Source organism: Parasteatoda tepidariorum, chromosome X2 (genome assembly GCF_043381705.1).
Source record: "Parasteatoda tepidariorum isolate YZ-2023 chromosome X2, CAS_Ptep_4.0, whole genome shotgun sequence".
Taxonomy (NCBI): domain Eukaryota; kingdom Metazoa; phylum Arthropoda; class Arachnida; order Araneae; family Theridiidae; genus Parasteatoda; species Parasteatoda tepidariorum.
Genome location: NC_092215.1, coordinates 15,588,585 through 15,613,547, shown reverse-complemented (window position 1 = coordinate 15,613,547; position 24,963 = coordinate 15,588,585). Strand labels below are relative to the sequence as shown.

Below are 24,963 nucleotides of genomic sequence, written 5' to 3'. Positions count from 1 at the left end.
GCCATTTTATGAATTTCTCAAGTTGCAATAACAATGCATTTAAATTAGGGAGGGATGTAACGAGTATTTGGCCCTTCTGTTAAAAATACAGTTGGTTGAATGATCAGTCAAATATTCGGCAGAAAATTTTTTAGAAATGTATTTTTCTAAGTTTTTTTTATTGTTGAATTTTTATAGATATTACTTTTTTAAAAAAAAATTATAATCAGACAAGTCAATTTTGTCATTTTTTCGATACTTTGAGAATTGAGAAGGATTTTTTTCCATTTTTTGCTGCTTTTATTATAACCCAGCATTTTAACAGAACGTCTCATACTATTAATTTATTATCACTCTTTTCATGTACTGTAATATAAATAACCAGTAACATAGAAAAGTGTGATTTTCAGTATTAAAGTTTTGGTTTAGGAACTAAGAAAAATTTGTTTTTTCTGTTTTTCTTTTCTTAGGCATTTTTATTATGACTCAGCCTATTTTTTAAAAATAAAGTTGCAAATAAAATTTATTTTATAGTAATTTTTTTTCTTCTAAAATTATGGCAATGAGAAAAATTTAAATTCAGATTTTCGGCATAAGATTTTCATTTAAAAGATTAAGAACGTTTTTTTCTATCTTTCTATTTTCTTTAAATAAAAAAAAAAAACTTCTTTTAGACGTTTTCATTATAACGCAGTAATATTTAATAGCATTTCTGTTGACTTAATTCCTTTTTCTTGGCTTTTTCTGGTAATTGAAAAATCAAGATGTTCAGCTTTAAAAAAAATTTTCAAAAATTAAGATTGATTTTTATGTCCTCTGTTTCGCTTTTCGACATTTTCAAAAATGTTCTTGATTGGCCTTATTTTTGAGAGTTAATTTCTGAATACATTTTTCCAGGAAGTATTATTCTGAGCATTGAAATTTTAGTTTCAGTATTGCTATGCTGCTAAAAGATTTTGCTATTTGGCCCCAAGTGTACGGCGTTCAGTCGATTTTTTCTTCTTTTTTTTTACGAATATTTGGTTTTTGATCAAATCACAATTCATTACCACATTCGAGCAAATCATATTCATTGCGGAAATAAAAACAAAGGAAAAATAACTAGGAATTACGATAAAACTGTACCGAAATACCGTATCAAAAAGTGATTATTTAAAAGCACGATTAGCAATCAAGTGTCGTAATAACATCATAGTTAAATAACGGGATCGTCAAAATCATGTGGAAAAGTATAGAAATAATTGGGAAAAAATATATTTATGCTGAACTCAGCACGAATAAAGCGTGTCAAATACATGATCTAAAATTTGCATGTCATAATAGAATAATTGGAAATCTTTATAATACGTGGGAACGCATAACAATAACTGCCGAAAAAAATTTTTGAAAAAAAAAAAATAATAATTGCAAAAAAAAGATAAAAAATCACTTAGATTTAAGATGAAATCGGCAGAAATAAAGTGCACAAAAAGTGATTATTTAAATACGTGATCTGAAACTCGCGTCGTAATAAAAATTCGGGATTTTTGAAATCACATAGAAAAGCGGAAATAACTGTATATAAAAAAGTCATATATATTTACGATAAAATCGGCTTAAAGAAAGCGCGTTAAACGTACATTTACTAAAGAATCTGTTAAAATTGATAGTGTCAAAACGTGATGACTTAAAATTGCGATTAAAAATTGCCATTTTTTAAAAAAATTTTATCGTGTTTAGAAGCTCTCGCGGGCCGCACTTCAGTAGTCGAAGGGCCGCAGGTTGTGCACCCCTAATCTATCTCAAATTACAGTACAAGGTTTGCTAAATATTATCAAGTAGACTTTAATATAAGAAACTAAAAAAAATAATAGGTACATTAAAAAGTTCTAAGAAATAAGTGAAAGAAAAAGTTACCTTAATTTAACTTGTACTTGTGCAGTTTCTAGATTCATTTCACTTAAATCAAGTCTATCTTCAATAAGCCTATAAAAAAGTTTTCATTTCATTTTTGGAACTTTCAAACAGCAACTGGAAACTTAAATATACATCTAGTTTGCATGGAAAAAGTAAATCCAAACTTATTCTTAGGACATGAAAATTAATTTGATCTATATATGTTACAATTTATCTGCTGGAGTAAAGTATAGGCACACTAGATTTCATACTTTCCTTTTTTTTATTTTCACTATCATTAAATAATATCTATTTTATGCATTTAAGGAAATAAATGGAAAAAAAATTATCTCATCTTAAAATAGGACAACTAATACATTGGACACATTCACACAGATGTACCAAGAAACCATCATTCTTTCAGGCTTGATAAGTCTAATCATTGAAGTAATTTCCATTAAGATAAATTCATCATCAGATTTCCTAAATACACATTTAGATCCTTATTTTTAGCATCAGATTTAATTACTTTCCTGCTTTCAAATAAAGATAACCTTTTAGAAAATTACATGGGTGTAGAGTGACAATGGTCTTTTTCATGTAATCTGAATGTAAAAAATTTTTCTATCGTTCTAGCCCTGCCGATAATTGCAGCTACTTTTGAAAGAAAATTTTCAGCTAAAAATAAAAAGCTAGGCATAGAGCAATCGTATAACCTTTCTAGATTGCTTAGCAAAAATATTTAAGATATTTGTATTTTGACACAACAGATTCCTTCGAAAATACACTTCATTTTCATATTGTATTATTAAATGAAAATTCCCACAAAATCAAATTCCCATATTTTTAATTAATCTGATGTTATTTTGAGGAGAACTATGGTTTTGAATAACAGGCATTTGTTAAAAATCTATATAAAAATTGCCTCTGATGTGCTTGCCTACATGTAGTTTTGGAACTGTTTTTTGGCCACTTCAACTTGTTTTCTCTAATTACAATATTTTAAAGATAATACTTTTGGCAGGCGTATTTTGAATTTTAGAATTACTTAGCTACAAACTCTATATGCGAGAATTCTATCGTAAATCCCAGTCAATTATTGATCATTTTTCGACCCTCTCCTTGCAATTTTCCCAGTTTCAACATTTTAATACAAAGTGATAACTGCACATAACGCTCAATAAATATTAGACTTTTGGAGCAATTTGTGCAGTATTTTTTTTTAACCCTGTGAATGACAAACATGCTGTGAAATGGTATAAACAAAATAAGTACCTAAAAATTTTAAATTCCATATATTTTTTAATTATGTTCTTAAAAAATCTTAGTCCAATTGATCCTTAAAAAGTGGAAACATTATGGAATTATATTTTTTGATTAAATATTCAAGCAATAATTCTAGTGTGTTTAATTTATATAATGTATCTATCACTTATAATTAAACTTCAGTTATAAAATAGGAGTAATAAAAACACAAACTCGGCTTTGTAATTCAACTATCTATTTTAAAATTCACTCCTCAAAAATAGGGGAGTGAAATAAATCTCTATAAAAACTTTTCTTTGGATAACATAGTTTAACAGTGTTAATACAAAAATGTTTGAAAAACTCACCTTTTATTTGAAGCTTCAAATACTCCACTATCACCCGCAACAGATTCATCACTAACAGCAGCAGAGACACTACGATTGTTTGAGCTTGAATATGTACAAGTTTGAAGATCATCGCTTCCAAGTTCACAGATTGGACTTAAAGGTGGATTGCTATGAGAATCATTATAGGATTCTCCCACATTCCTTAAATTCTGTTCACTACATAAAAAGCTACTTGTAAGAAATTTTTGTTCATTTAATAAATTTTGTTCAGTTCTCAAGTTTTCAGCTGCACACGGTGACAGTTTCAAATCAGCCAGCTGATCTTCAATGCCCATAGGTAACTGTCTTTGTAATCTCTCAAGATGAGTCTGTTCATAGCTAGGTGGTGGGCCATATTCATACGGAGAAACAGGAGGTGATATTGAAGATAAAGATGATCGAGGTGAGAGAGATGGTACACTGTGACCAATTGAAAGTGATATGGCGGTTTCATCAAAGTTTGCTGGTCCACTTACTTGAGAACCACCATGAATTAAATGCCCAATACGTTTATGTAAATCCTGTAAAGATGGGTCAGCTGCACATTGTGGAAGCCCATATATATCAGTAAAGCTAAGGCTGCTCAGAGAGCCTTTACTGCTAGCTGACAATGATCCTGTGCTTAGAGACCCAAGTGAGCTGCTGGATGACACAGACAATGTACTAGCAGATAGACTGTAAAAGAATAAAAATTGTTAGTAAATCACCAAAATAATATAACTATACAATGAAAGATTTTATATTTTTGTAAATGAAGTTTTAACTTTGATATAATTCATTAGAGTAGGGCCACTTTCTAATAAAGAGCTAAGAAAATTGCTAGATAAATCTGATCTTTCTCTATTCCTAATTCAAAGGGAGTACCAAAATATTCAAATAAATAAATCAAAATATATAAAAAATATTCAAATGTAGAAAATGAATCACATTAAATATAGAATTGTTTAACTTAATAAATTAGTTAACTTTAATTATATATTGCAACACTTTTTTCTACTTAATAGCAGAATTTATTACTACTTTATGGCATTTTCCTTTACGGATAAAACTTTTTTTTATATATTTTAAACAATTTAACAAAAAAAAAGAAGAAAAAGAAGACCGGAGGATAAGCGTTTCTTACATGTGATTCTGAAACTAGAAAAATTCCTACAACACTCAAGTACTCAACACTTTGAACAACACCCAGTGGATAAACACTGCGTACATAAAACCCCCACAAAATCCCTATCTTCTGGCTACAAAACAATGGATTGACCTGGTGTTGTCTGAGTGAAATTCCTGCTTTCTCTGAAGTAGCACTAATTGTCTAAAACTTTGAAAAATGGTTTAACAATTTCTAAACAACAACAAACTATATTTCACACCTAATTACGTACCAGAAAAATTTTAAAAATAATTAAAAGAGTACTGTGTATTTTTTAGAATTTTTCTTTAGTTCTGATACTATTTCATATTTCTGAAATTATTTCCCTTGTTGAATCAGAGAAAAGTTGAAAAAATTGCTCACTTCATAATTCAAACACATTTGTAACACCAAATCAAACAAAATCTTCAATTTTGTTTTAAAATCCAGAATCACATTTAATTTGGGCTCTAATGTTTAGATAATTGAATTGCAAGGTTGAAAAGTGAACTTTGCATGGTTGTTTTATTGCATTTTCTATTCAATTTAATTATTTTCAATTACAATATATTTACAGTTTGATTAAAGTATAAACTATAAAAAAGTTTATAATTTAAATAGAAATTTTAAATTAACAAATAATACAAAACATATGCAGTAGTCACCACTTAACGAGAAAATGTGGGGCGAGGGGTAAACATTTAAAACAATTTCTACTCATTGAGACATGAAAATTTAGAAAACTCATTTGAATGCACAACTATCAAGGCAGTATCTCTCGTCCTTGGACAAGAGTGCATATCTTTTCATCCTCCTCGCAGTTTGTCTATTTAAAGAAACAGTTTTCTAGCAATCATTCTGACAGAAACTGGTCCAGTGGAATTTATTTGTTTGCTTAACAGCAACAAACTTTCATGCCATAAGAGCAGGAAATTGGGCTTTACGGCATCCATTCACATAAGTGACGTCACGAAATAAGGTCATTTCATAACACACTTGCTGGAGGGAAAGAGTGATGAGACATTTAGGGTATTTGCATATGAATACTTTTTTCTGTTAACCCACTTTTCAACATAAGCTTGGAAAAATTTTATAGGCATTGCTAAATAAAAAAAAAAGATTATAAAAGCTTGAGTTGAAAATAGTTTTATAGCATGATTTTCCATTCAATAAAAAAAAATATATGTTTTTTTTTTCAAAGCTCATATTTTAAAAATTACTGATTTCTGGAATACTGGTCTCTTGAATGCCGGATGAGAATTTCCACACTGTTAGAAGCTAGCCTTAAATGTCACTTATATTTAAAATTTGCTTTATGAATTAGAAGGTTGCTAACGATATTTTTTGTAATTAAATAGACTTGTGTAATAATGTCAATGAGACGTGAAATTGTTTCATTTATTGGGAGAAAGAAGTTAGTTCTTGCCAATTCTCAACACATACCATATTTCCGCAGTTTTCCGGTAGTTTTAATTATTTATGAAAAATCATCTTGTGTAATATCCCTCTGTGTTTTCATTCTTTATTAAGTATAAATGTTCTGGTAATGAACTAAAAAACGAAGATAAAATGTTTTTTTTTTTTTGTTGAATATGAAGCTGTATTTGCTACTGTTCTTGTAATCAATTTTGTGCTACTGTCTGGTCAGCATCTTTCTGTTTGCCAAAGCTAATAATTATCAAAAATATAAGATATCTTGTTTTCTCCAAAACTAAAACCAACATTTGCTGCACAATTTTCCATTTATTCATTCGAAAAGCTTAATTTTCTGCTTTTTGTTGGATGAAAGGTCTTTCAGTTGGAGTATTACGTTCTTGAACATTTTTTAACAAGTCTTAAAGCTTCTCCAACTTATTTGTTATTAGCTCTTTTTTTTCTTTTTTTTTGCACTCAGAGTTTTTCTTTTTGATGCCTGGTGGCTGAGAAGTAGCACTTCGCAATCTCGTATCACATTCGATCCTGGAGGTGGGCGTAGTTGATTCAGCCTCTCATCTCTTCAGTAGGTCAATAAAATGAGTACCCAGCATGCTTGGGAGCAAAACACTGGGAGTTGACCACCCAATCAGAGCATCTGCTCTTGCAACCCAGAGCCCCAAAAAACTGAGATGGGCACAGTAGGCCTTGGCCCTCTAAGGGCTATCACGCCACTGAGTTTAGTTTCCATTTTATCTAATAGAAAACAAACGATTTTTAAAAATTTTGCGAAGCAGTGGCTAACAGATGTTTAACCATGCTGCAGCATTGCCATAATCTGTTATAATTATTTAAAGCGTTACTCTTTCGTATTAATGTTAAATCAGTTCATGCTCTCCATGTTGCCAAACTCTACATAAGCAAGTGAGCATAAAATGACAACGTGCTTGTACTTGGTTTAGATAAAACCTCTCCTTTCCATGTGGCAAAGATAATTACATTCGTTATCAGCTAATCAGCACACTTCTGACCACCTGCAGCTAAAGGAGTGAAAGAAATTAATTTTTGAGAAAGAATTCTCAGAAATTCAAATATTATCGTAGAGGAAAAAAGGGTCCTTCTATATGCACATAATAAATAAAAAATTCAAAAGATGTATAAAAATACTGATAACATTAAAGTAATGTAATAACAGTTATGTCCACAGAAAGAGATAATTTTAACATACAAATGAACAGAAAAAATTGGGACCTAATTTTCTTGATAACAATAAAGGATTGTTTCGTTGTTTCTAATCCCCAAGAGGTCCATCCCAATTAGACCAATTCCATAAGTCCAAAAATGTCCAGGAAGTCTAAAAACAGATGAGGTTTTGAAAAAACCTCGTCGATCTTAAAATCGATACAGTTTAGAATATGCTCGGGCGAAGCCTGAGCAGTCCTACATTTAGTGCAAAGTCCAAAAGTCTTTTGCCCCTGAACATACAAGAGACACCTCAAGTGACCACTTGCAAAGCGAAACAAACAAGTCTGCTGGCTTCTAGGTCCCTCAAAAAGCAAGGCACTTCCAGGTCGTTTTCTGAAATACCAACTATGCGGAGGAGGAACCCTCCAGAGGTCCATAAACATTTTTTTGCACTCTGAAAAGACCTCGTTGAAAGTGGAAGGTAGATCTGGCTGTAGAGGTTCCAAAGAAGCATCTTTAGCCAGTGAGTCCGCCATCTCGTTACCTTTGATTCCAACGTGTGATGGAATCCATTGGAAGTGTACTCCAAAGTCCGTAGAGAGCCTGAAGAGCATTCCCAAAATTGAAGCCGGAGCCCTGTCTCCAACATTCCTCCAGTTGCTAAGGTGTTGGATTGAAGATTTCACTCTCATGGCAACAGTAGTTAGGCCATTAATATTACATTGAATAATCTTAAGAGATTTTCCCTTAGAAGATAGAGACTGTAGTGTACTTGTCGAACCTGGCCCTCAAAGGATTGACAACATTAACCAAGATCACATTAAGTGGAGACTACTCTATAGTGAAATTTTGAATTGTTAATTATAACATACCTTTTCAATTGAGATTCTAAAGACATTGTGACTCTCATTGAGTCCCTAAGCTGTATTAACAATAGATTCTTTTGTTCATGCAGTTTTAACCTGTAAGAAAGATAATATACATTAACAAAATTCTAGTAAGTATATGATTGCTATGGACGTGGCAAGAAAACTGCAGTTAGCAAAGCATGAATAAAGTACATAAAACAGAATGCTTATAAGCCTCTTTGTTTACAATTAGGGACAAATTTTTGTACTTAACAATAACAGTCAATCTTTACTTAAACAAAGGGTTGGCTGCTTTCTGGAAAAGAATTATTTGCAAGCTGGCTGTCACTTATGCATACAGATAAGTTGCAATTTACCTTTTTTGTCTAGAAAAGTCTGTTGCACTGTTTTTAAGCCTACCAACTCAGGGTAAATTTAAGTTTAAAAAAATTTGCATAACTTTCTCATATGAGAATACTTAAGCTGCAGGAAAGTTTCTAGCTGAAGGTTTAGTAAAAATTTAGAACAAATGTTCAGAAGGTAAAAATCATTTTTCTTAATTGTGTCTGAACACACTAACTAATGAATACATAAATAATGAGAATTAGTGAATTGGAAGGCACTGATGCCAAGTTGCTCCACTTTCTGTAAACAGATTTTCCAGAGGTAGAAAAATACATAGTGATTCTTGAGCTAGTAAATTTGATTTTAAAATTAATGTTGCCCACCACTAGATTTAAATATTTATTCAAGTATTCATATAGCATTCCACTTTTCTAATTTTTTCATGGCCAGCCTTTTAAAATATTGGCAAAATGAAACAAAACTATGGAAATTCTAGTAGTACATGCTCAAAAAAGTCAAACAAATTGATCATGGAAGATTAAGTTGCAATTTTTATACATTCAAAGGAAGCAGACAGATATAAATAAGGATTTTTGGTACTTAGGTAGCATTTCACATTCATAGCACTGCTTTGAATAGTTGTTGTTGTTGTTAATTTACGTCGCACTAGAGCTGCACAATGGGCTATTGGCGACGGTCTGGGAAACATCCCGGAGGATGATCCGAAGACATGCCATCACAATTTTGATCCTCTGCGGAGGGGATGGCACCCCCGCTTCGGTAGCCCGACGACCTGCGCGCGAAGTCGAGCACTTTACGGTAGCTCAGTTTAACGAGAACCAATACCTCACATCCTCGGTCCCTACGCAGACTGATCCAAGTGGTCACCCACCCGCACGCTGACCGTAGCCAGTGATGCTTGACTTCGGTGATCTGCTGGGAACCGTGTCTTAACGATCAGTCCACTGCGGGACCTTTGAATAGTATCACTTGAAACAGGATTGAAAACAGAAATGGGGGTACTAAAGCAAGTCTACTTTAAATATTTATAATTATATTCCATATTTACATAATTCTGAAAAAGTAACTTCTATGTCCAATTTTCAATATTATTTACAATTATGTAAGCAGAGCATACATTTACAATCACAAAAGTCTATCTTATAAATTTAAGTTAAAAAACATATTTCAAAGTAACAAAAATAATACCTTGAAAGAGTAAACATTGATGTTTGTTTTAAATTAAATAAAAGACTAATAAATAAAATAGTCAAAAGGCTATCAAGCTGTAATTAGGAAGTTAACTTATTGAAATGAGAGGTTTATGATCAGTACCTAAACAGATATCAGTCTGGAATTAGTTGCTAAGTCATTGACGAAATGTCAAAGGTTTTGAGAATTAATTATTTAATGCAAAAAATAATGAACTTCCATCATTTCCATCCCTGACTATAAAATAAGAAGTTTTTTGCCCTGCAGATGGGACAGATACATGTTAACAATTTGACATCAAATATTAGTGCTAGCAAAAATGTGATTAAAGGTGCTAGAAAATAAGAAAAAAATTTAAAGAAAAAAACTAATTAACAGTTCAGCTACATGCAAGGTACGTATTTTGTATGAAAGAAACCAGACAAAATGGAGGAAACTGGAGGAAAAAAGAAGAAACTAAAAATACCCAGCTTAGTCGTTCAGGAATGAGCATAAGAATAATTAAAAGAAATTTAGCATGACCAGAAAGTAAAAAGTTTATCACATCTATTTCTCAAAAAAAATATTTATATATATATACAATTTTACATTATTTATTTTAGTTTCATACATAATTTTGAAATCTAGATATAAAATTATACATAGGTATTTATACTACACAGTATTTGATTACAAAAATTGATAAACTATTTGCAATTGTAAATTCAATGTGATCTGTAGTAGTGAATTTCTTTAGTAGGTGATTTGTTAATTTAGAAGTATTAATAAAATTGTATTATGATATTTTAACAGTTTGCTGCATAATTATAAAAAATAAGGTTTCATCACACTCATCTACTTAAAATGTTGAAGGACAACAGTTCATTTATTTTCTTTAATTCATTAATTCTTCCCAATTGTTGTTTTAGTTATGACATGTTTAATGATTTATTAATAACTAGGAAAATACTACAATAATTTAACTCTACTATGATAATTCTATACTATCATAATACCTAATTCCCTTTGATTTGTGCCGAACTGATCCCACGAAAGCTCGAGAGCAGCAGAAGTTAACTATATCAAAGGCTTTACAGGGTCCCTTCCTCAAAGCACATTTTTGAAGACCCTACCCTCAAAACAAAATTGTTTTTGATCGATATTCTCTTCAAATTTCTTGTATAATAAAACTAATCTAATTAAAAAACAAAATTTTTTAAATAAATTTTAGTCAACCCCTCAATGGTTTTGATTCTTGGGAAAAGTGCCCTTCTCTCCTGCTTTTCAAAATAGCCTTCACCACTGTGGAAAAAATTTGTTAGGCTTTCTGCAACATACCTCTCTAATACTAATATCTTTCTGCAAGATACTTTTAAAAATGACAAACTTTTCGGATCAAATAAAATAATTTTTTAATTAAATATGTAATATTTTTTATTCTAATATTATAGGCTATATTCTCGCTTTTGTACGGGGAAAACAGACTAATTACCTTTTTTGCATTTTGTAAATCATCATCTCATTAAAAAAAAAATTTAAAAATCAAGAAATCCATAGCAGTAAATTGGACACTTCAAAAAAAGTTACTAAATGCATGTTTTCATTTAGAGATTTCAGTTGTTGTAATAAATAATATATTATATATATCGGATTTTAAAACTATGGAGAAATCAATAGTAATAACTGTATTAAAAAAATTAGAACGAAATTTTCTGCAGAAAAGAAAATTTTTTACTTTATTAATCTTTATTTTTCAATGTTCTCAAATAAGAATAGAACAGTATTTTTTTCCCCACTCCAATGAGCGAGAAAGTCATCTTTTGAATATAATTTTGAAGAAAAGATAAAATCTTTCGAAAATATCTGCAGAAAAAAAATTCTACTTTAGCAAGAACTCGGAATCTTTCCGCAAGAACTCGGAACGTTCTGCGACAATGTTGCAATGTCGTCACGATTCTGCCACGGGGGCCTTCACTAAATCGCATGTAAACTGCATGCATAATTTTCATAAACGGTTGTATAAAACAGAGACGTCTGCTACATTTTCCTTAAATACTAACATTTCTGTTGAGAATTTTGTACCAGGTCTAATCCCACTAGTATGGTAGACCGGGTGATTTGATTTTTTCTGGAAAATCTAAAAATTGATACAAAAATAGTAGTACTGACTTTTCAGGAACCATAGATTGTACACAACTAAACAATGAATATTTTGATTAAATATAACAACTATTATGGTAAAACATCTTAGCTACCTGTCTATCCTAATTTCCCATCTTTTATCATGTTGCGGGTAAACTAATGCATAAATATTACTTTCTACAACCTTAATATAACTTTTCAATAAAAAAAGAACAATTATACACTTCATGCTAGAATTAACATGCCAAATCACATGAAATAAGAAAAGGGCTTGCAAGGAAAAGCTTAAGTAACATAATAAGCTTACCTATCTGCTATTGCTCGATTAGACATCTCCATAGCATTATCTAGTTCTTGCTCTAATTTGCATATTTCAGCTTGGATTGACATTTTCTCTCCTTCACTTCGGCCTTTAATATTGATACTACGCAATTCTCGAAGAAGCTGCTCCTTTTCTTGAATAAGTAGCAGCCTAGCCATGCAAGCAACAAAAAAGAAAACATGCAAAATTTGCAGAATAGACTGATTTATACAACATGAAATTCAAAATTACATGCAAAAGAGAAATAATATTCACTAAGTAAATTACAGGAGAATGAAAGCAAATCTATGTACATGCAGAGTACAAGAAAATAGTATTTCTAATGTTTAAGAAAGTTAAATACTTCTATACAATTGATATAGCACAAAGAAATCAATTTTTATGATTATGAAAAAACATAAAATGTGCATAGTTTAAAACACTTAAACTTATTTATAAAGAAATGTTCATGCTTTTTTAACATCTATTTATTAAAAATAGTTATTACATACTGGCTCATAACATAAAATGCGTCAGAAAAAAAAAACCCAATTATTAAAATAAAGAAAATTTGACAGACTTCTCAAGCTAAACTATTTTTTAATAAGAACTGCTGATTATTTTGCAATTTAAATTAATCATCTTTTTGATATATCAGAATTTTTTACACTGTTTGTGGCTACATTTTTAAACAAATATAACTCATAAATTTATAAGAAACTTTTTGTTTGACTACTTACAGAATTTTGCATCTTGCCAATTATAAAAAAAATTGACAAGTATAGTTAATTAAAAGAGAAAAACAAATGATTAAACAGTTACAGAACTTAATGTCAAAACTTTTACATTGGAGTTAACTGAAAAATATATCAAGAAAAAATTTGATCATGCTTGATGAATTAAAATTATTTTTAAAATGTAAGCACTGCTTAATGTAATCTATTTTCAAATTTTACTAGCATTTAAAAAAGACAGACATATTACTTGTTTTCATTTTAAATATTGTATACAACAACGGAACAACTTTATTTAAAACCAAGTTGTTACAATTCCTAATTTAAAATCAACAGTTGCAATACCGATTCAGGAACTGAAACTAACCATTCAATACTTTTTTCTATTAAACCAAATCCGATATTTTTTCCTTTCTGTTATTCTCACAAAAATTTAAATGTATGGAATATAATTTGTTAAGTGATTTGTATCAGGCAATAAATTCTGAAGAAAAAAATGAAATACATGAACATATTTCATTTTTTATTCAGGTCAAAAAACAAAATTATTTTTTAGTGTGAGCACACTCATTAACAAAATTATCTGTGTCTTAAAATAATAATAAACCCCTCAAGCTATTCTCAGTGAAGTTGGCATTATCAAAAATCTATTTTTGCTATAGATACCTAAGAAACAATTTGCTTAATATTACCAATGAACACTATGAAAGCTAATTTCATATAATAGGTAATTACTTTTATAATAAGCTTTTGTGTACAGTATTTTAAACTGACTATCAAAAGTAAATTTTAGTAAAAAGAGATTAAATATAAAGCTCCAAAAAGGTTTTTACTAAGCTACGTTATCTGACATTGTTTACTAATTAATTTAATTTTAATGCTAATTAATTTCAGTATGCAAAAAAATCTAATGAAATATATCCATTATAACAATATTATTAAAGTTAAAAATTCAAGTTAAAAGTTTAATCTAAATTCTAATTAATGTTAGTAAAACACCTCATTTTGCAATATCTCAATTTTTACAATATGGCTTCAAGTTTGCAATATGGCTTCAAGTTGCAATCAAGTTTAGAGACAATTGCAATTGAGGAAGAAAAAAAGGAATAATTTAAATAGCAATTAAATAGAAATTTTGTCATTGGAGGTCAATTATTTAAAACTTAAAAGTGTAATGGCAAATGAAATATAAAAATTATACAAAATTGGTTCAATAGCTAGAACTATTTTAGCTAAAATAAAAAATTAATCATTGCTTATACAAATTAATAGTACTTCTCCAAAAGAAGTACAATTATCTAGTTATAGTATAGTACGATTGTAAATATTACCTATCTTTATCAGATTCAGTTTGGCCAGGTGACATCTTTTCTTCTAGATCAGCCAAGTCTTGTTGAATTCTGTGGACTTCTTTACGGGCTTCATCGTACTGTAAACGCATTCGAGCCATTTCAGCTAATCTTGCACCGATTGGGGCAAACTAAATATAATAAAATGTGTTTAGAGAAAAGTTTTAACTCAAACCTTAACTGATACAGAGCTACAAATAGAACATGCTGGTCATATCTAATGTAAATGACCATATTTTCATTCAATAACTGCACTGCAGACACTTCTTGGAAAAAGGGAACCCTTTAATTCTAAGAAGGTGCAATGCTAAATCAGTTAAAAGAAAATTTTAATTCCAGAAAACTTACCTCTCCAGACAAATCAGTTTGAGATGCCGTACTCAGCTTCTCTAAAGGAATATTAAATGTAGATACATCTGGAGAAGGTTGCAAACGAGATAGATCATCTTTCAACCTTGATAAACTCTGCAAAAGAAATGTCAATATTTACCAATTTATCAGAAAGTAAAAAATAAAAATTCTAGAAAATTAAAAATTTCATAATTTAGAAACTTTATTAACCTGCATTAGTTCTGCTTTTTCTTTTTCTCCTGAATTAAGAGACTTTTGAATATTACGTAATTCCTCCATGATTGCTTGTGCTTCAGCTAAAGTATAACTTGTTGATTGGCCAGAAAACTGTTGATCCACTCTAAAAAAGTAAGAATAAAAGCTTGTTTTACAGTAATGCACAACACATATTTTTAAAATATGGCACATGAAACATTTGTGGTTCAGAAAAATCAAATAAAAAGTCATTCAGAATACTGAACAAATTCAGTTTTGATTTCCAAAATTTAAAAGGTTGCATATTTTTGAGAGATTTAAGTATTAGTCTAGAGCATAAGTGAAAATTGAAAAGTGAATATTAAATATTGATATAACATGAAAAGCTACTTACTGAGATAATGCTTCAAGTCCTTGTTCTTTATAATACATTTCAGTTTTTATTTGTTCCAGTTCTCGCTTTAATCTTGCAACTCTGTCTTTAGCCAAAGCAACGTCTGCTTTTAAAAGATCGGGATCAAATTTTGTAGCACAACTACTAGTTGAGGAAGCTGCAGATCCCGAAGAACATAAACTGATATTTGATGGGCAAGAATTTAATCCTTGTAGAGCTGCAGTAAGATGATGATATTCATCTTGTGCTAGAGACAACCTTTGTTGCTTTATATCAAGTATTTCTTTCTTCGCCTACAAGGAATGAATGCTTTAGAAACAATTCTAACATTTAAAGAACACTTTAATTGGAAAAACTTTTATCATCAATGTAATAACTAATATTTATTAAAAGCAAATCATCCAATTTAAAAACATCAAATAGGAAAAATGTATTGATACAGATAGTCTTAATTCACATAACAATCAACAGGAATTTATAAAAAAATTAAAAGAAAAATTGGTTATAGCTCTTAGAATTTCTGTAATTTTCTTCTGATAGATACATCTAATTATTTATGATTGATCTAATTAATTTACTATGCATTTACTTCATAAATTCAGACGTGTGAAATTCAAACATATAACTAAAATTTAACAGAGAAAATAAATAAAAAATACTAAAAATGAAAAGCTTTACTTATTTAGAATTGAAAATAATGTAGGGTATAATTGCACAAAAAAAATGCATGTTACTCCGAAATTTTAAGTTTATGCACATATGGAAATACTATCTACCAATAGTAAATTCCAGTATATACGTTGCGACCTATCTGTATTAAAAAGCGGATTTATTGTGATGTGTGGTGTATGTGGCGGTGCAGCATTTACGTTGGTTTAACACCGACCTACACATGAGAATTAACCAAATCATGTGAGAATTAAACTGTGGATTTAACAAAAAATAAATGTTTACAAAAAATTCTCTAAAATAGCTAACTAATATCAATTTGCTTGGAAAATGGTTCTGCATTTTTAACTTAAAATATGATGGGGTAGGATTGGTTTATGCTTGATGACGGATGATTATGATTGATGATGGTTAATATAATCGCGCAAAGCAGAAAAGGAAAAAATCATGGGACAAGGAAAAAGGCAAGAAGTCTGAAAGGAAATTCAAACAATTATCTTAAAGAGATAGTTATCTGGAATATTTAAGTGAGTGAAACATATCCGTTGAGAGGAGAGAGAAAAATTCTACCCATTCTTATTGATAAGGTTTACAGAGCCAAATGATTGACGCATTGAGTTTTGATTCTGCCCTCTAGAGGAATTTGTTCTTAGAAGTGGATATGTGGGTGGACAAAGCTCAAAGCAGATAGGTTGAGAAAAGGAGAAAAAAGAATTTTGTTCTTATTGACGAGGTCACTAATGTCTCATAATTAATGCACCGTGTTTCATTTTCCTTCCTATCCTTTTAAATTTAGGCTTTACTTTGCATCACTTTAACAATATATTTTACATAATCACTTGTTTTCAGATGCTAGAATTCTGAAAACTTGTGCTCCAAATTTTTGGAAATATTTAGCACTGATATAAATAAAACAACATAGTCACTCACTACACAATGTTATCACAATCTGGCTCCAAACCAATATTCGGCTCTTCAAAATAACTTTTTTCTGGAATTTAACAACCAACTCAATTTTTTAAGCCAATATACGCACAAAGAAAGAATTCCAGTTTAAATTTCAGTTTGTTAACACACAACTGATCTAAATAAATAAAAATATAAGTATATATAAATATATATGAAACATAAAAAGCTTTAATTAATCTTTTTATGCTATTCTTTTTTCTTTTCCCTTCTTAATGTATTATTCAAAAAGAAATGCTCTTACTCACACTTTAAAATTCACATCCCGTCTTTTAATCTATTTTTAGTTCAAGTATGCATTAATTACCACTTTGGCAAAAATCCCTGTAACTAATTCGTGGGAAAGACTTTTTCCCTGGACCCATTTAACATACCAATAACAATTACTAAGTTTTCCCTTATTCCCTAAAACAAAACATTATACGGATTTATTTTGCAAGATTTTCTCTAGCTTTAATAAATCTTTTTCACTCAACACAAAATTTTTGAACTTCTATTCTTTTTTATCTCTATTTTTATGTCACGTCTCTTTTCCAGTCAGCATACATTTGAGCTGGTCGTAAGCAGACAATATTCAAAATATTCTATACTTGCGACATCATTCCCTTAAGATGGGGCAAATCTCTGTTTTCAACTGATACAAAAAGAGAAAAAGAAACAAATACTGATATTGGTAATATTTATCCTAATGAGACATAAACATAATATGCTTACCTGCAAATCTTCTTGTGCTGTTAGTAAATAATCTTTCAACATAGCTTCTTGGAGTTGTCTCCATTGTTGGCGAGGGTCTTCTATTTGATTTGACTCTTAAAAAGCAATGTTAAAAAGTCATTTAATAAAATACAAAGAAATACAAGCAGCAATTTATAGCACTAATATTTTCATTCAATTATTAAAAGGTTAATATTTCAAGTGCAGCTATTTGTAACCTAAGTCAACCTAATTTTGGCTAGCAGTGTTTGCATAGCTTGCACAACATAGATAACTGAACATTATTCATAAATTTTAACCTAGGAATAAAAATCTCACCAAATTGGCAAATCTTAAGTTTAATACATTTTAAAATGTGCCATTTTAAAGCACAGATAGTTCTTTATAACAAGATGTTACGTAAAACAATTTCAAATTATACATTTGCATCGAGAGTATGCCCCTTAATCTGTAACTTCATTTTTATTGACAAAATGCTTTTAAAATAACACCAATAAAGATAAATTTTTAAAATAAAAAGTACGTAAATTTTGATTTTGGAAACAGAAAGCAATCATAAAAAGAATGTGCGATTAAAACAAATAACTATAGCATAAAGAGCTCGGTATTTTTCCCTCCTGCAATTACTTTTCTAATTAACAATTCAAATTCAGCATTTGAAAAAAAAAAATCCAAGTTCCATTACATGGAATGAAATTTTTAAAAAATTTGCATATTTTTTTGGCTAAAAAAACTATTTTCTTCTTAAGTTATTAATTGTCCTAATCCTTCACAAAGAGATAATATTCATAAGGACCCTGCAAAGTATAATGAGAGCTTTGGAAATATTAAGGTACTCTGTTTTTTATATTATAAAAAATTTAAGATTCGACACATAATCACTTACGATTAATATGATCGATGTAATACACGCCAATTTGGTTGTCAAAACATTCTTCCCATCCAAATGGAAGTTCATCTCCAACGCAGTCAGCAAATGTCTGAGGTTTTGTATATCTAAAATAAAATTTAAAGCTAAGTACTTTAGAAATATTGTAAAACTACATTTAAGCTTTCTTTAGAAAATGTAAAATTGTAAATCCAATTCAACTTTTAAGAAATTTACAAACGAATTTGGAAATGCCATAACTCAAACTACTGATTGAACTAACAAAATCTTCAAATAAATAACAATATATCCATCTGAGTAGGTAATTAGCAATTAAGAGTTAAGCAAACCAGTTATTTATTAGCAACTGCATATATTTAGCAACATAACAAACATAATTTACAGCCTTTAATATAACCCCCTTATTACTGTGTCTCGACCATTATAAAAACAATTACATAAAGTGACTTTTGTTGTAACATGAACAAGAAGTAATTTTAACACTCATTAGAACATTTGTGAGCAGCAGAGGCTAGAGCGATTACCCCTCTATGAGGTGATGAAGGTTCAAAACCCAGCTGTGTCTGATTGATATGAATACTACTCCTATTTTGTATCGAACAAACACCTGAAGTAAAATATCCTCAGTGGTAAACAAATCTTGAGTTAGAATTTTTTGCTGTCTGGTTAACCACGAAAGAAAAAAATATAATTAAATATAATATAACATTTTTAAAATTTGAAAGTTTTGTATCGCCATCACTTTCTGAGGCACTCAGTTTGCATGGATTTTAGTGCAAATCTGCGCAGTTTCTTGATTGATCTTTTCAACGGTGGCTAAATATGCATACGGCCCTTCGTTAGTCAACCTGCAGTACAAGTGGCCCTTCAACAAAAAAGACTGTGCACCCAGAAATTCCTTCTATGAAGTTTTTTTGAACATGTTATTTAACCAAAATGGTTGCTGGTAATACGCTTGGTGAAACATTGGGTTATTTTTTTGGGTCGTTAAATTTTTTTTTAAAGTCTAGCATGGATTTAACACATTTAGTCTGGCATTTATTAGCAAGGATGCCAAGCTTTTTACAAAGAACTCTGTTTATTTATAACTATGTTTCCATATAAGATTATATTTATATTGTTCCATAACTGGAATATTGTGTTTTAACACAATCAGTTATTTATATAATGTAACAATATGTTATTTGTATAATCAGATACTTCACAACTTTTATTTAGCATTAATTAAAGACGTACAATGTCTATCAAGCTGATGTGCAACGAAAATTGAAGATGTCATTGTCTATATAAATACACTAGAGATCAGGGTTCACAAAGATGGGCTCAGCCCAGAAAAACAGTGTTTTTCAGTTTGCTCCCACTAGAAAAAAACCCATCTTAATACCCAACAAGGTTTCTTTCACATTTATATATAATGAATGAATTTAAAAAAAGAAAATTACTTTTATGCAGTTATCAAAATTAATTGTTCTTTGAAATTATCAACTTTATAAATTTGTAGTTTTATATTATGTTTTATAAATTTAACTTTTTAATAAAAATTATGTGAAATAAAACAAAATTCATGCACCTGATTTTAAATTAATCATAAAATTTTACTATTTCCTATTTCAACATTCTTAGTTTGCAATTATTTTAACACATAGGCTTGAATCAAAAAATTTTCAAAACCAAATAAATTTTTTCTTTAAGAGAAATTTTAAAAAATTACAGGCTTTTCATTCTAAAAATATTTTGAAAAGGATATTGTAACTAAAAAAAAGAAAAAAGATTGTGTTATGTATTTTTTTAGATATTAAGACGTAAGAATTTTCTGCACCCTTGGTAAACTTGTCGGGGTTTGTTAAAATTCATCAAAGGAATGTATAAATCCAATATTTCAAAATGGAAATGATACTTTTAGGCAAAGAATGCAGAAATAAATTTTGCACTTAAAAAAATTGTCTGAAAAAAACAGACTCAAAATATCCAGTTTTATTTAAAGATTTCTAATTATTATTTATTTGGTTTCCATCTTCTGCCCCTTATGCAAAAAATCAGTTTAAAAATTAAGTTTAGAATATTAAACACATATTTTGACAGAAAACTACAATTAAGAATACCAGTTGGAAACCATCTCATTACTCGGTTATTCACAGCTTCTCTTATGACAAGAGAACTAGAAGGAATATTTTCTGATTTTAGTGAAGTTCAATTCAAACTGTTAACTGAACTTAATGACTGAAGAATATAAATATAATTATTAGTTAAATTTAATGAGCATTTCAACATATTCATGAAAAGTTTTAAATTATATTCTTGAAATGAACAAATGCCTAAAACAAAGATAAATTATTTAAAAAAAAATTTCCCTTCATTTCAACAACAAAAAGTATAATAAAGTTTTGTGTACATTCTAAGGCATATTAAGAACTCAGACTTTCATGAATTTTAACAAACCCAGACAGGTTTACTAATGGTACAGAAAATTCTTAGGGCTTAATATCTAAAAAAAAATGCATAACACAATCCTTTTTCTTTTTCATGAATGTATAAGAATGCTTCTAGAAATTGTATTTATAAACTTTAAAGCTAATTATGGGTTTTGTTTATAAATTAAAACTAATCACATTACACACACATGTGAAATTTTACAAAAAATCATTTCTGTAACTTCATCATTCTGCAATTTATTAAATATTTAGAAGACAGAAATATGACTGAAATAGTTATCGCTTTACCATTACTTTTATTAATTTCTTTGAAAATTCTCAACATACTTTTACAATTTATTGTACATTTATATTTAGTAAATATTGTATGCTCTTTGGAAATAGTCAAGTAATATTTTTTTATTTTATACTGTATCATACTTTTACATTTAGTATATATACGTATGTAAGATGAATAATTTTTCTTTTCTAAGTAAAAATTAGGGGTTTTTGCGAACCCTACAAGAGACAATCCTAGCACACGAATGGCTCTAAAAAGTTAAAAATTTTATGTACAATTTAATAAAAAAAAAAATCAAGGAAGATTTGAGTCTCATTGCAATTAGGAAAATAAAGCATAAATGCAAAAAACTTATACAAAACACAAGGGTTAGCAGCTATGTGTATGCCTACTATGCAAGATACTTAATTAAATATATGCCAGAATAAATCATTTTAAACTTTACTCATATTAATGGAAACATGCATATGTACCTATCATTAATCTGTTTAAAAAAATAATAACAGCAACGCTACATCTACATGAAGACTTTAGGTTCTGTGCGGTGATCTTTTGCACCAACTACAATCACTAAAAGGATTTCAAACTTCAGTTTTTTTTTTTAAAAAAAACAATATGTAGAGTTTTGTTTAAGGGTGGCTATTAGTTATACTCCTTGAACTGTTAACTTTCAGTGATTTTTTTTTCTTTTCATTTCTCGCAAGCCACTGTCCAGAAGTTGCCAAGATTCTACCACAGATCATAATGTGAAATCTTCCCCATTCTTTTAGTTTAAGAATAACTCAAAAGTATTATTAACATAGTAGTTTTAAGTATAAATAAGTATTAAAAAAGTTTCGCATTGTTCAAAAGTTGACCATGAATAAACATTGATGGAGTAAATGCAGAACATTATATAACAAAGAGATATATCATTAGCATGGGCATGCCATTTAATACTTACTTCTTTTTTCAAAACAACTAATTGGCAGTTAAATAACTGAAGTATTAGTTTAAAACTAATAAAACTTCACAGAAAGGGTTTAATTTAAAAAGAGTAATGAAGCTATTCTAGTTAAACCATGACACATTTTATTCATTTTCGAAAGAAAAAAAAACCTTTGGGGCCCTGGCAAAGTTATTGGGCATAAACAGATACTGTCAGGGAAATGTTTCCAACACATATGACAAGATAACTTTCAAACTTATTAATTAACATGAAAGACTAAGATTACTCGACCCATTTTCAAAACTACGATTACTCGACCCATTTTCAAAACTACGAAAGTGATCCTCATATACAAAAAATTAGGCAATGGAAGCTTACCTTTGAAGTTTCACTACATTAACAATATATAAGCTTACATTTAGAAATATCACCAACCAAGAACAAAGGTTTTGAATAGAAAACACTAGCTAAGATATTAAAGTTGTCAACAAGTCAAGTATTACAAAAATAAAATATCATTCCATTTTTAGCTAAGGATGTTTATCAAGAATTTGTGGAGATTTCTATGCATTTCAAATAAACTAGCTTTACACCTTATGAAAATATTGTCATAAAAAAAGAAATAACAAATATGTATGAAATATATTAACAGATGCAACTGATCCTAATCAATATAATTTAAGGTGATATAGTTCTATAAACTTATGCACTATTAGCTATATTTATTATATCATGAAGCTAAAACAATCCAGTAAACCATTTTGATAAAGAGCTCTCATTGTTTTTTTAAGCAGTGCAATTAATACAAACACAGGATTTGACCCCTTCCTAATTTAGTAACCAAGATAAATTGATATCATATCAAACTAAGAGTACATATTTTGTTTAAAGTAATAAGGATATTGTCATAAAAATACAATGTGACTGAAATGTATCAGCTACTGCAAATGATCAGAATAAATAAAATTCAAGATATTGTTCTATAAATTTAAGAAATTAATAGTTTTATTTACTGTAGTACACCATGAAACTTGACTAATCCTACGAAACATTTTCATAAGTTTTTTTGTTTTAACATTGGTGCAATTAATACTAACAAGTACAATTAGACGGGAACCTGCTTTCTAATTTAATAATCAAGATAATCTAATTGATACCATATAAAATATCAACGAGTACATATTTTGCGGGAGGTAATAGAGAAAAGATATGATTAAACAGCGATTGAAGAAATTCTGATCGGAATGCGAATCCTAACAGCCTAATTAAGCAAGTACCTCTTTCTCCCTACCCCATGGCGGGATAACCATCAGGTATTCGGCAGTAATTTAAAGCGATCTCAAACACTTACCAGCCATAATACAACCTTTTTTTAATAAAGCACTTAATTATTGGTACATATAATTCAATAATTAACAATTCATTAATTAATTAATAAAAATAATAAGACATAGAGTCTCACATTCCAATCATAGGCTTATCATTGACTTACCTGTCGCGAGGATCAATCCATGTAGTTTTCTTATTGATATGGTCGATAAAATAAATTTTTCCGTCAAAATCCCGACCCACATCCCACCCATCCGGTAGAGGAATTTCTCCATTAAGTCTTTTCGGCATATTTTGAATATAAATTCAAATATTTACAACTCTTCACTCTCCTCGACATTAGCTAGACTACTTTAGAGTACTCCATCTTGAATATCTCATTAACATAAGAATTACACGACAAGTGACGTCACAACACAACCATCTGACTTCTGGCTCTCAGCTTCACTCAGCCAATCAACTTCTAATGCCGGTGGCTAAGCGTGATCCAGTAACTGTTAGGAAATACGGAAAAGGAATGTATCTTTGCTCATTTTCTACACGCAGAGGAAAACCAAAACTTCAGGCCATTATAAATAAATCTGAAGTAATACACTTAATATGGAAGTAACGAAACATAAAATTGAAATCAAATTCAGATAAAGGAATTAAGTAAAAAAACAATGAAATTTTACACCAGTTTCAAGAACACAACAACATCCTTTCTGGTTATGTATATAGTGTTGCCAAAATATGATGCTAAACTTAAAATTAATTTCCTTAGAAACAGTGATAGATGTTTTGGTTTTAATTTTTGACAAACAAAATATACTGCGCTAAGAAATAGTTAAAAATCATCACTAACTCGAACAGCGTCGGGCTGTTCAAGACAGCAAAGCCTTAATACGCCCTCTAGTGGAGGCGATATTTTCAGGCTTTTATTTATTAAGTTTTCATTTAGTTCTATCATAATCATGGGTAGAGAAGAACGCTTTTTTTTAGCAGCAAATAAGAAGCAAAAATTCCCAAAGAAAAACGCAGAACTTGAAAAGATGACCCAAAACATTGGTAAATTATTCGGAAACAGAAGGCGCCCAAAACTTGAAGAACAATTTCTCAATAATTTTTTCCTTTCCATTATCAACAAACTTGAAACCGATAATTTCCGATTTCGTGATTGCATACTGTTAAAGATGGGTGTATTAAGGTAAAATACATTTGTTTTGCCTTCAATTCATTATAAATTAAGGGGAAGTTATTTAATTCCACATTGCTTACTTCATACTAATGAATAAATGTGATTTCAGAACGGGCAGAACTGTAATAGTTATAGAATATTCTTCTTCCTTATAGAATAGTATATATTTCTGTATCTATATAGTACGGAGAACAACAATAAAGAATCATCCGAATTACTTGAAATTGTATCATTTGTATTGATTATTAATAAATTTTTATCGTTTTCTTGGCAAGTATTGTTTAATTTTAAATGTTTAATTTCAACTAGAATTCCACTATTTGTTTTTAAGTTTGCGTTTAAGTTATTGAAACTTAGATTGAGATCTTACAATTATAAAATTTTATTGCGTGGATTATCATCTTAAATTAATAAAGGGATAATCTATCTATATATTATTGGAGAATAAAATTTTCAAACGAAGAACATTTCAATTTGAAATTCTCCGGACATATAAAGTAGGTGAGTGTTACGAATT

The 24,963-nt window shown here is 29.5% G+C and overlaps 1 protein-coding gene across 1 annotated transcript in view; it reads right to left on the bottom strand.

The window, feature by feature from the left end:
• The window catches only part of LOC107442102 (WW and C2 domain containing protein kibra), a 50,989-nt gene extending 26,830 nt beyond the window's left edge, over window positions 1-24,159 (bottom strand). The window contains exons 1-11 of the mRNA XM_016055572.4: window positions 23,433-24,159; window positions 18,298-18,407; window positions 17,412-17,506; window positions 15,063-15,355; window positions 14,684-14,813; window positions 14,471-14,587; window positions 14,105-14,253; window positions 12,046-12,210; window positions 8,085-8,174; window positions 3,468-4,163; window positions 1,876-1,944 (exon numbers count right to left, since the gene is read on the bottom strand). Coding sequence (XP_015911058.1) covers window positions 1,876-1,944; window positions 3,468-4,163; window positions 8,085-8,174; window positions 12,046-12,210; window positions 14,105-14,253; window positions 14,471-14,587; window positions 14,684-14,813; window positions 15,063-15,355; window positions 17,412-17,506; window positions 18,298-18,407; window positions 23,433-23,560 — 2,042 coding nt within the window. The 5' untranslated portion in view covers window positions 23,561-24,159. The remainder of the gene's footprint in view (window positions 1-1,875; window positions 1,945-3,467; window positions 4,164-8,084; window positions 8,175-12,045; window positions 12,211-14,104; window positions 14,254-14,470; window positions 14,588-14,683; window positions 14,814-15,062; window positions 15,356-17,411; window positions 17,507-18,297; window positions 18,408-23,432) is intronic.
• Between the last annotated feature and the right edge of the window lie 804 nt (window positions 24,160-24,963).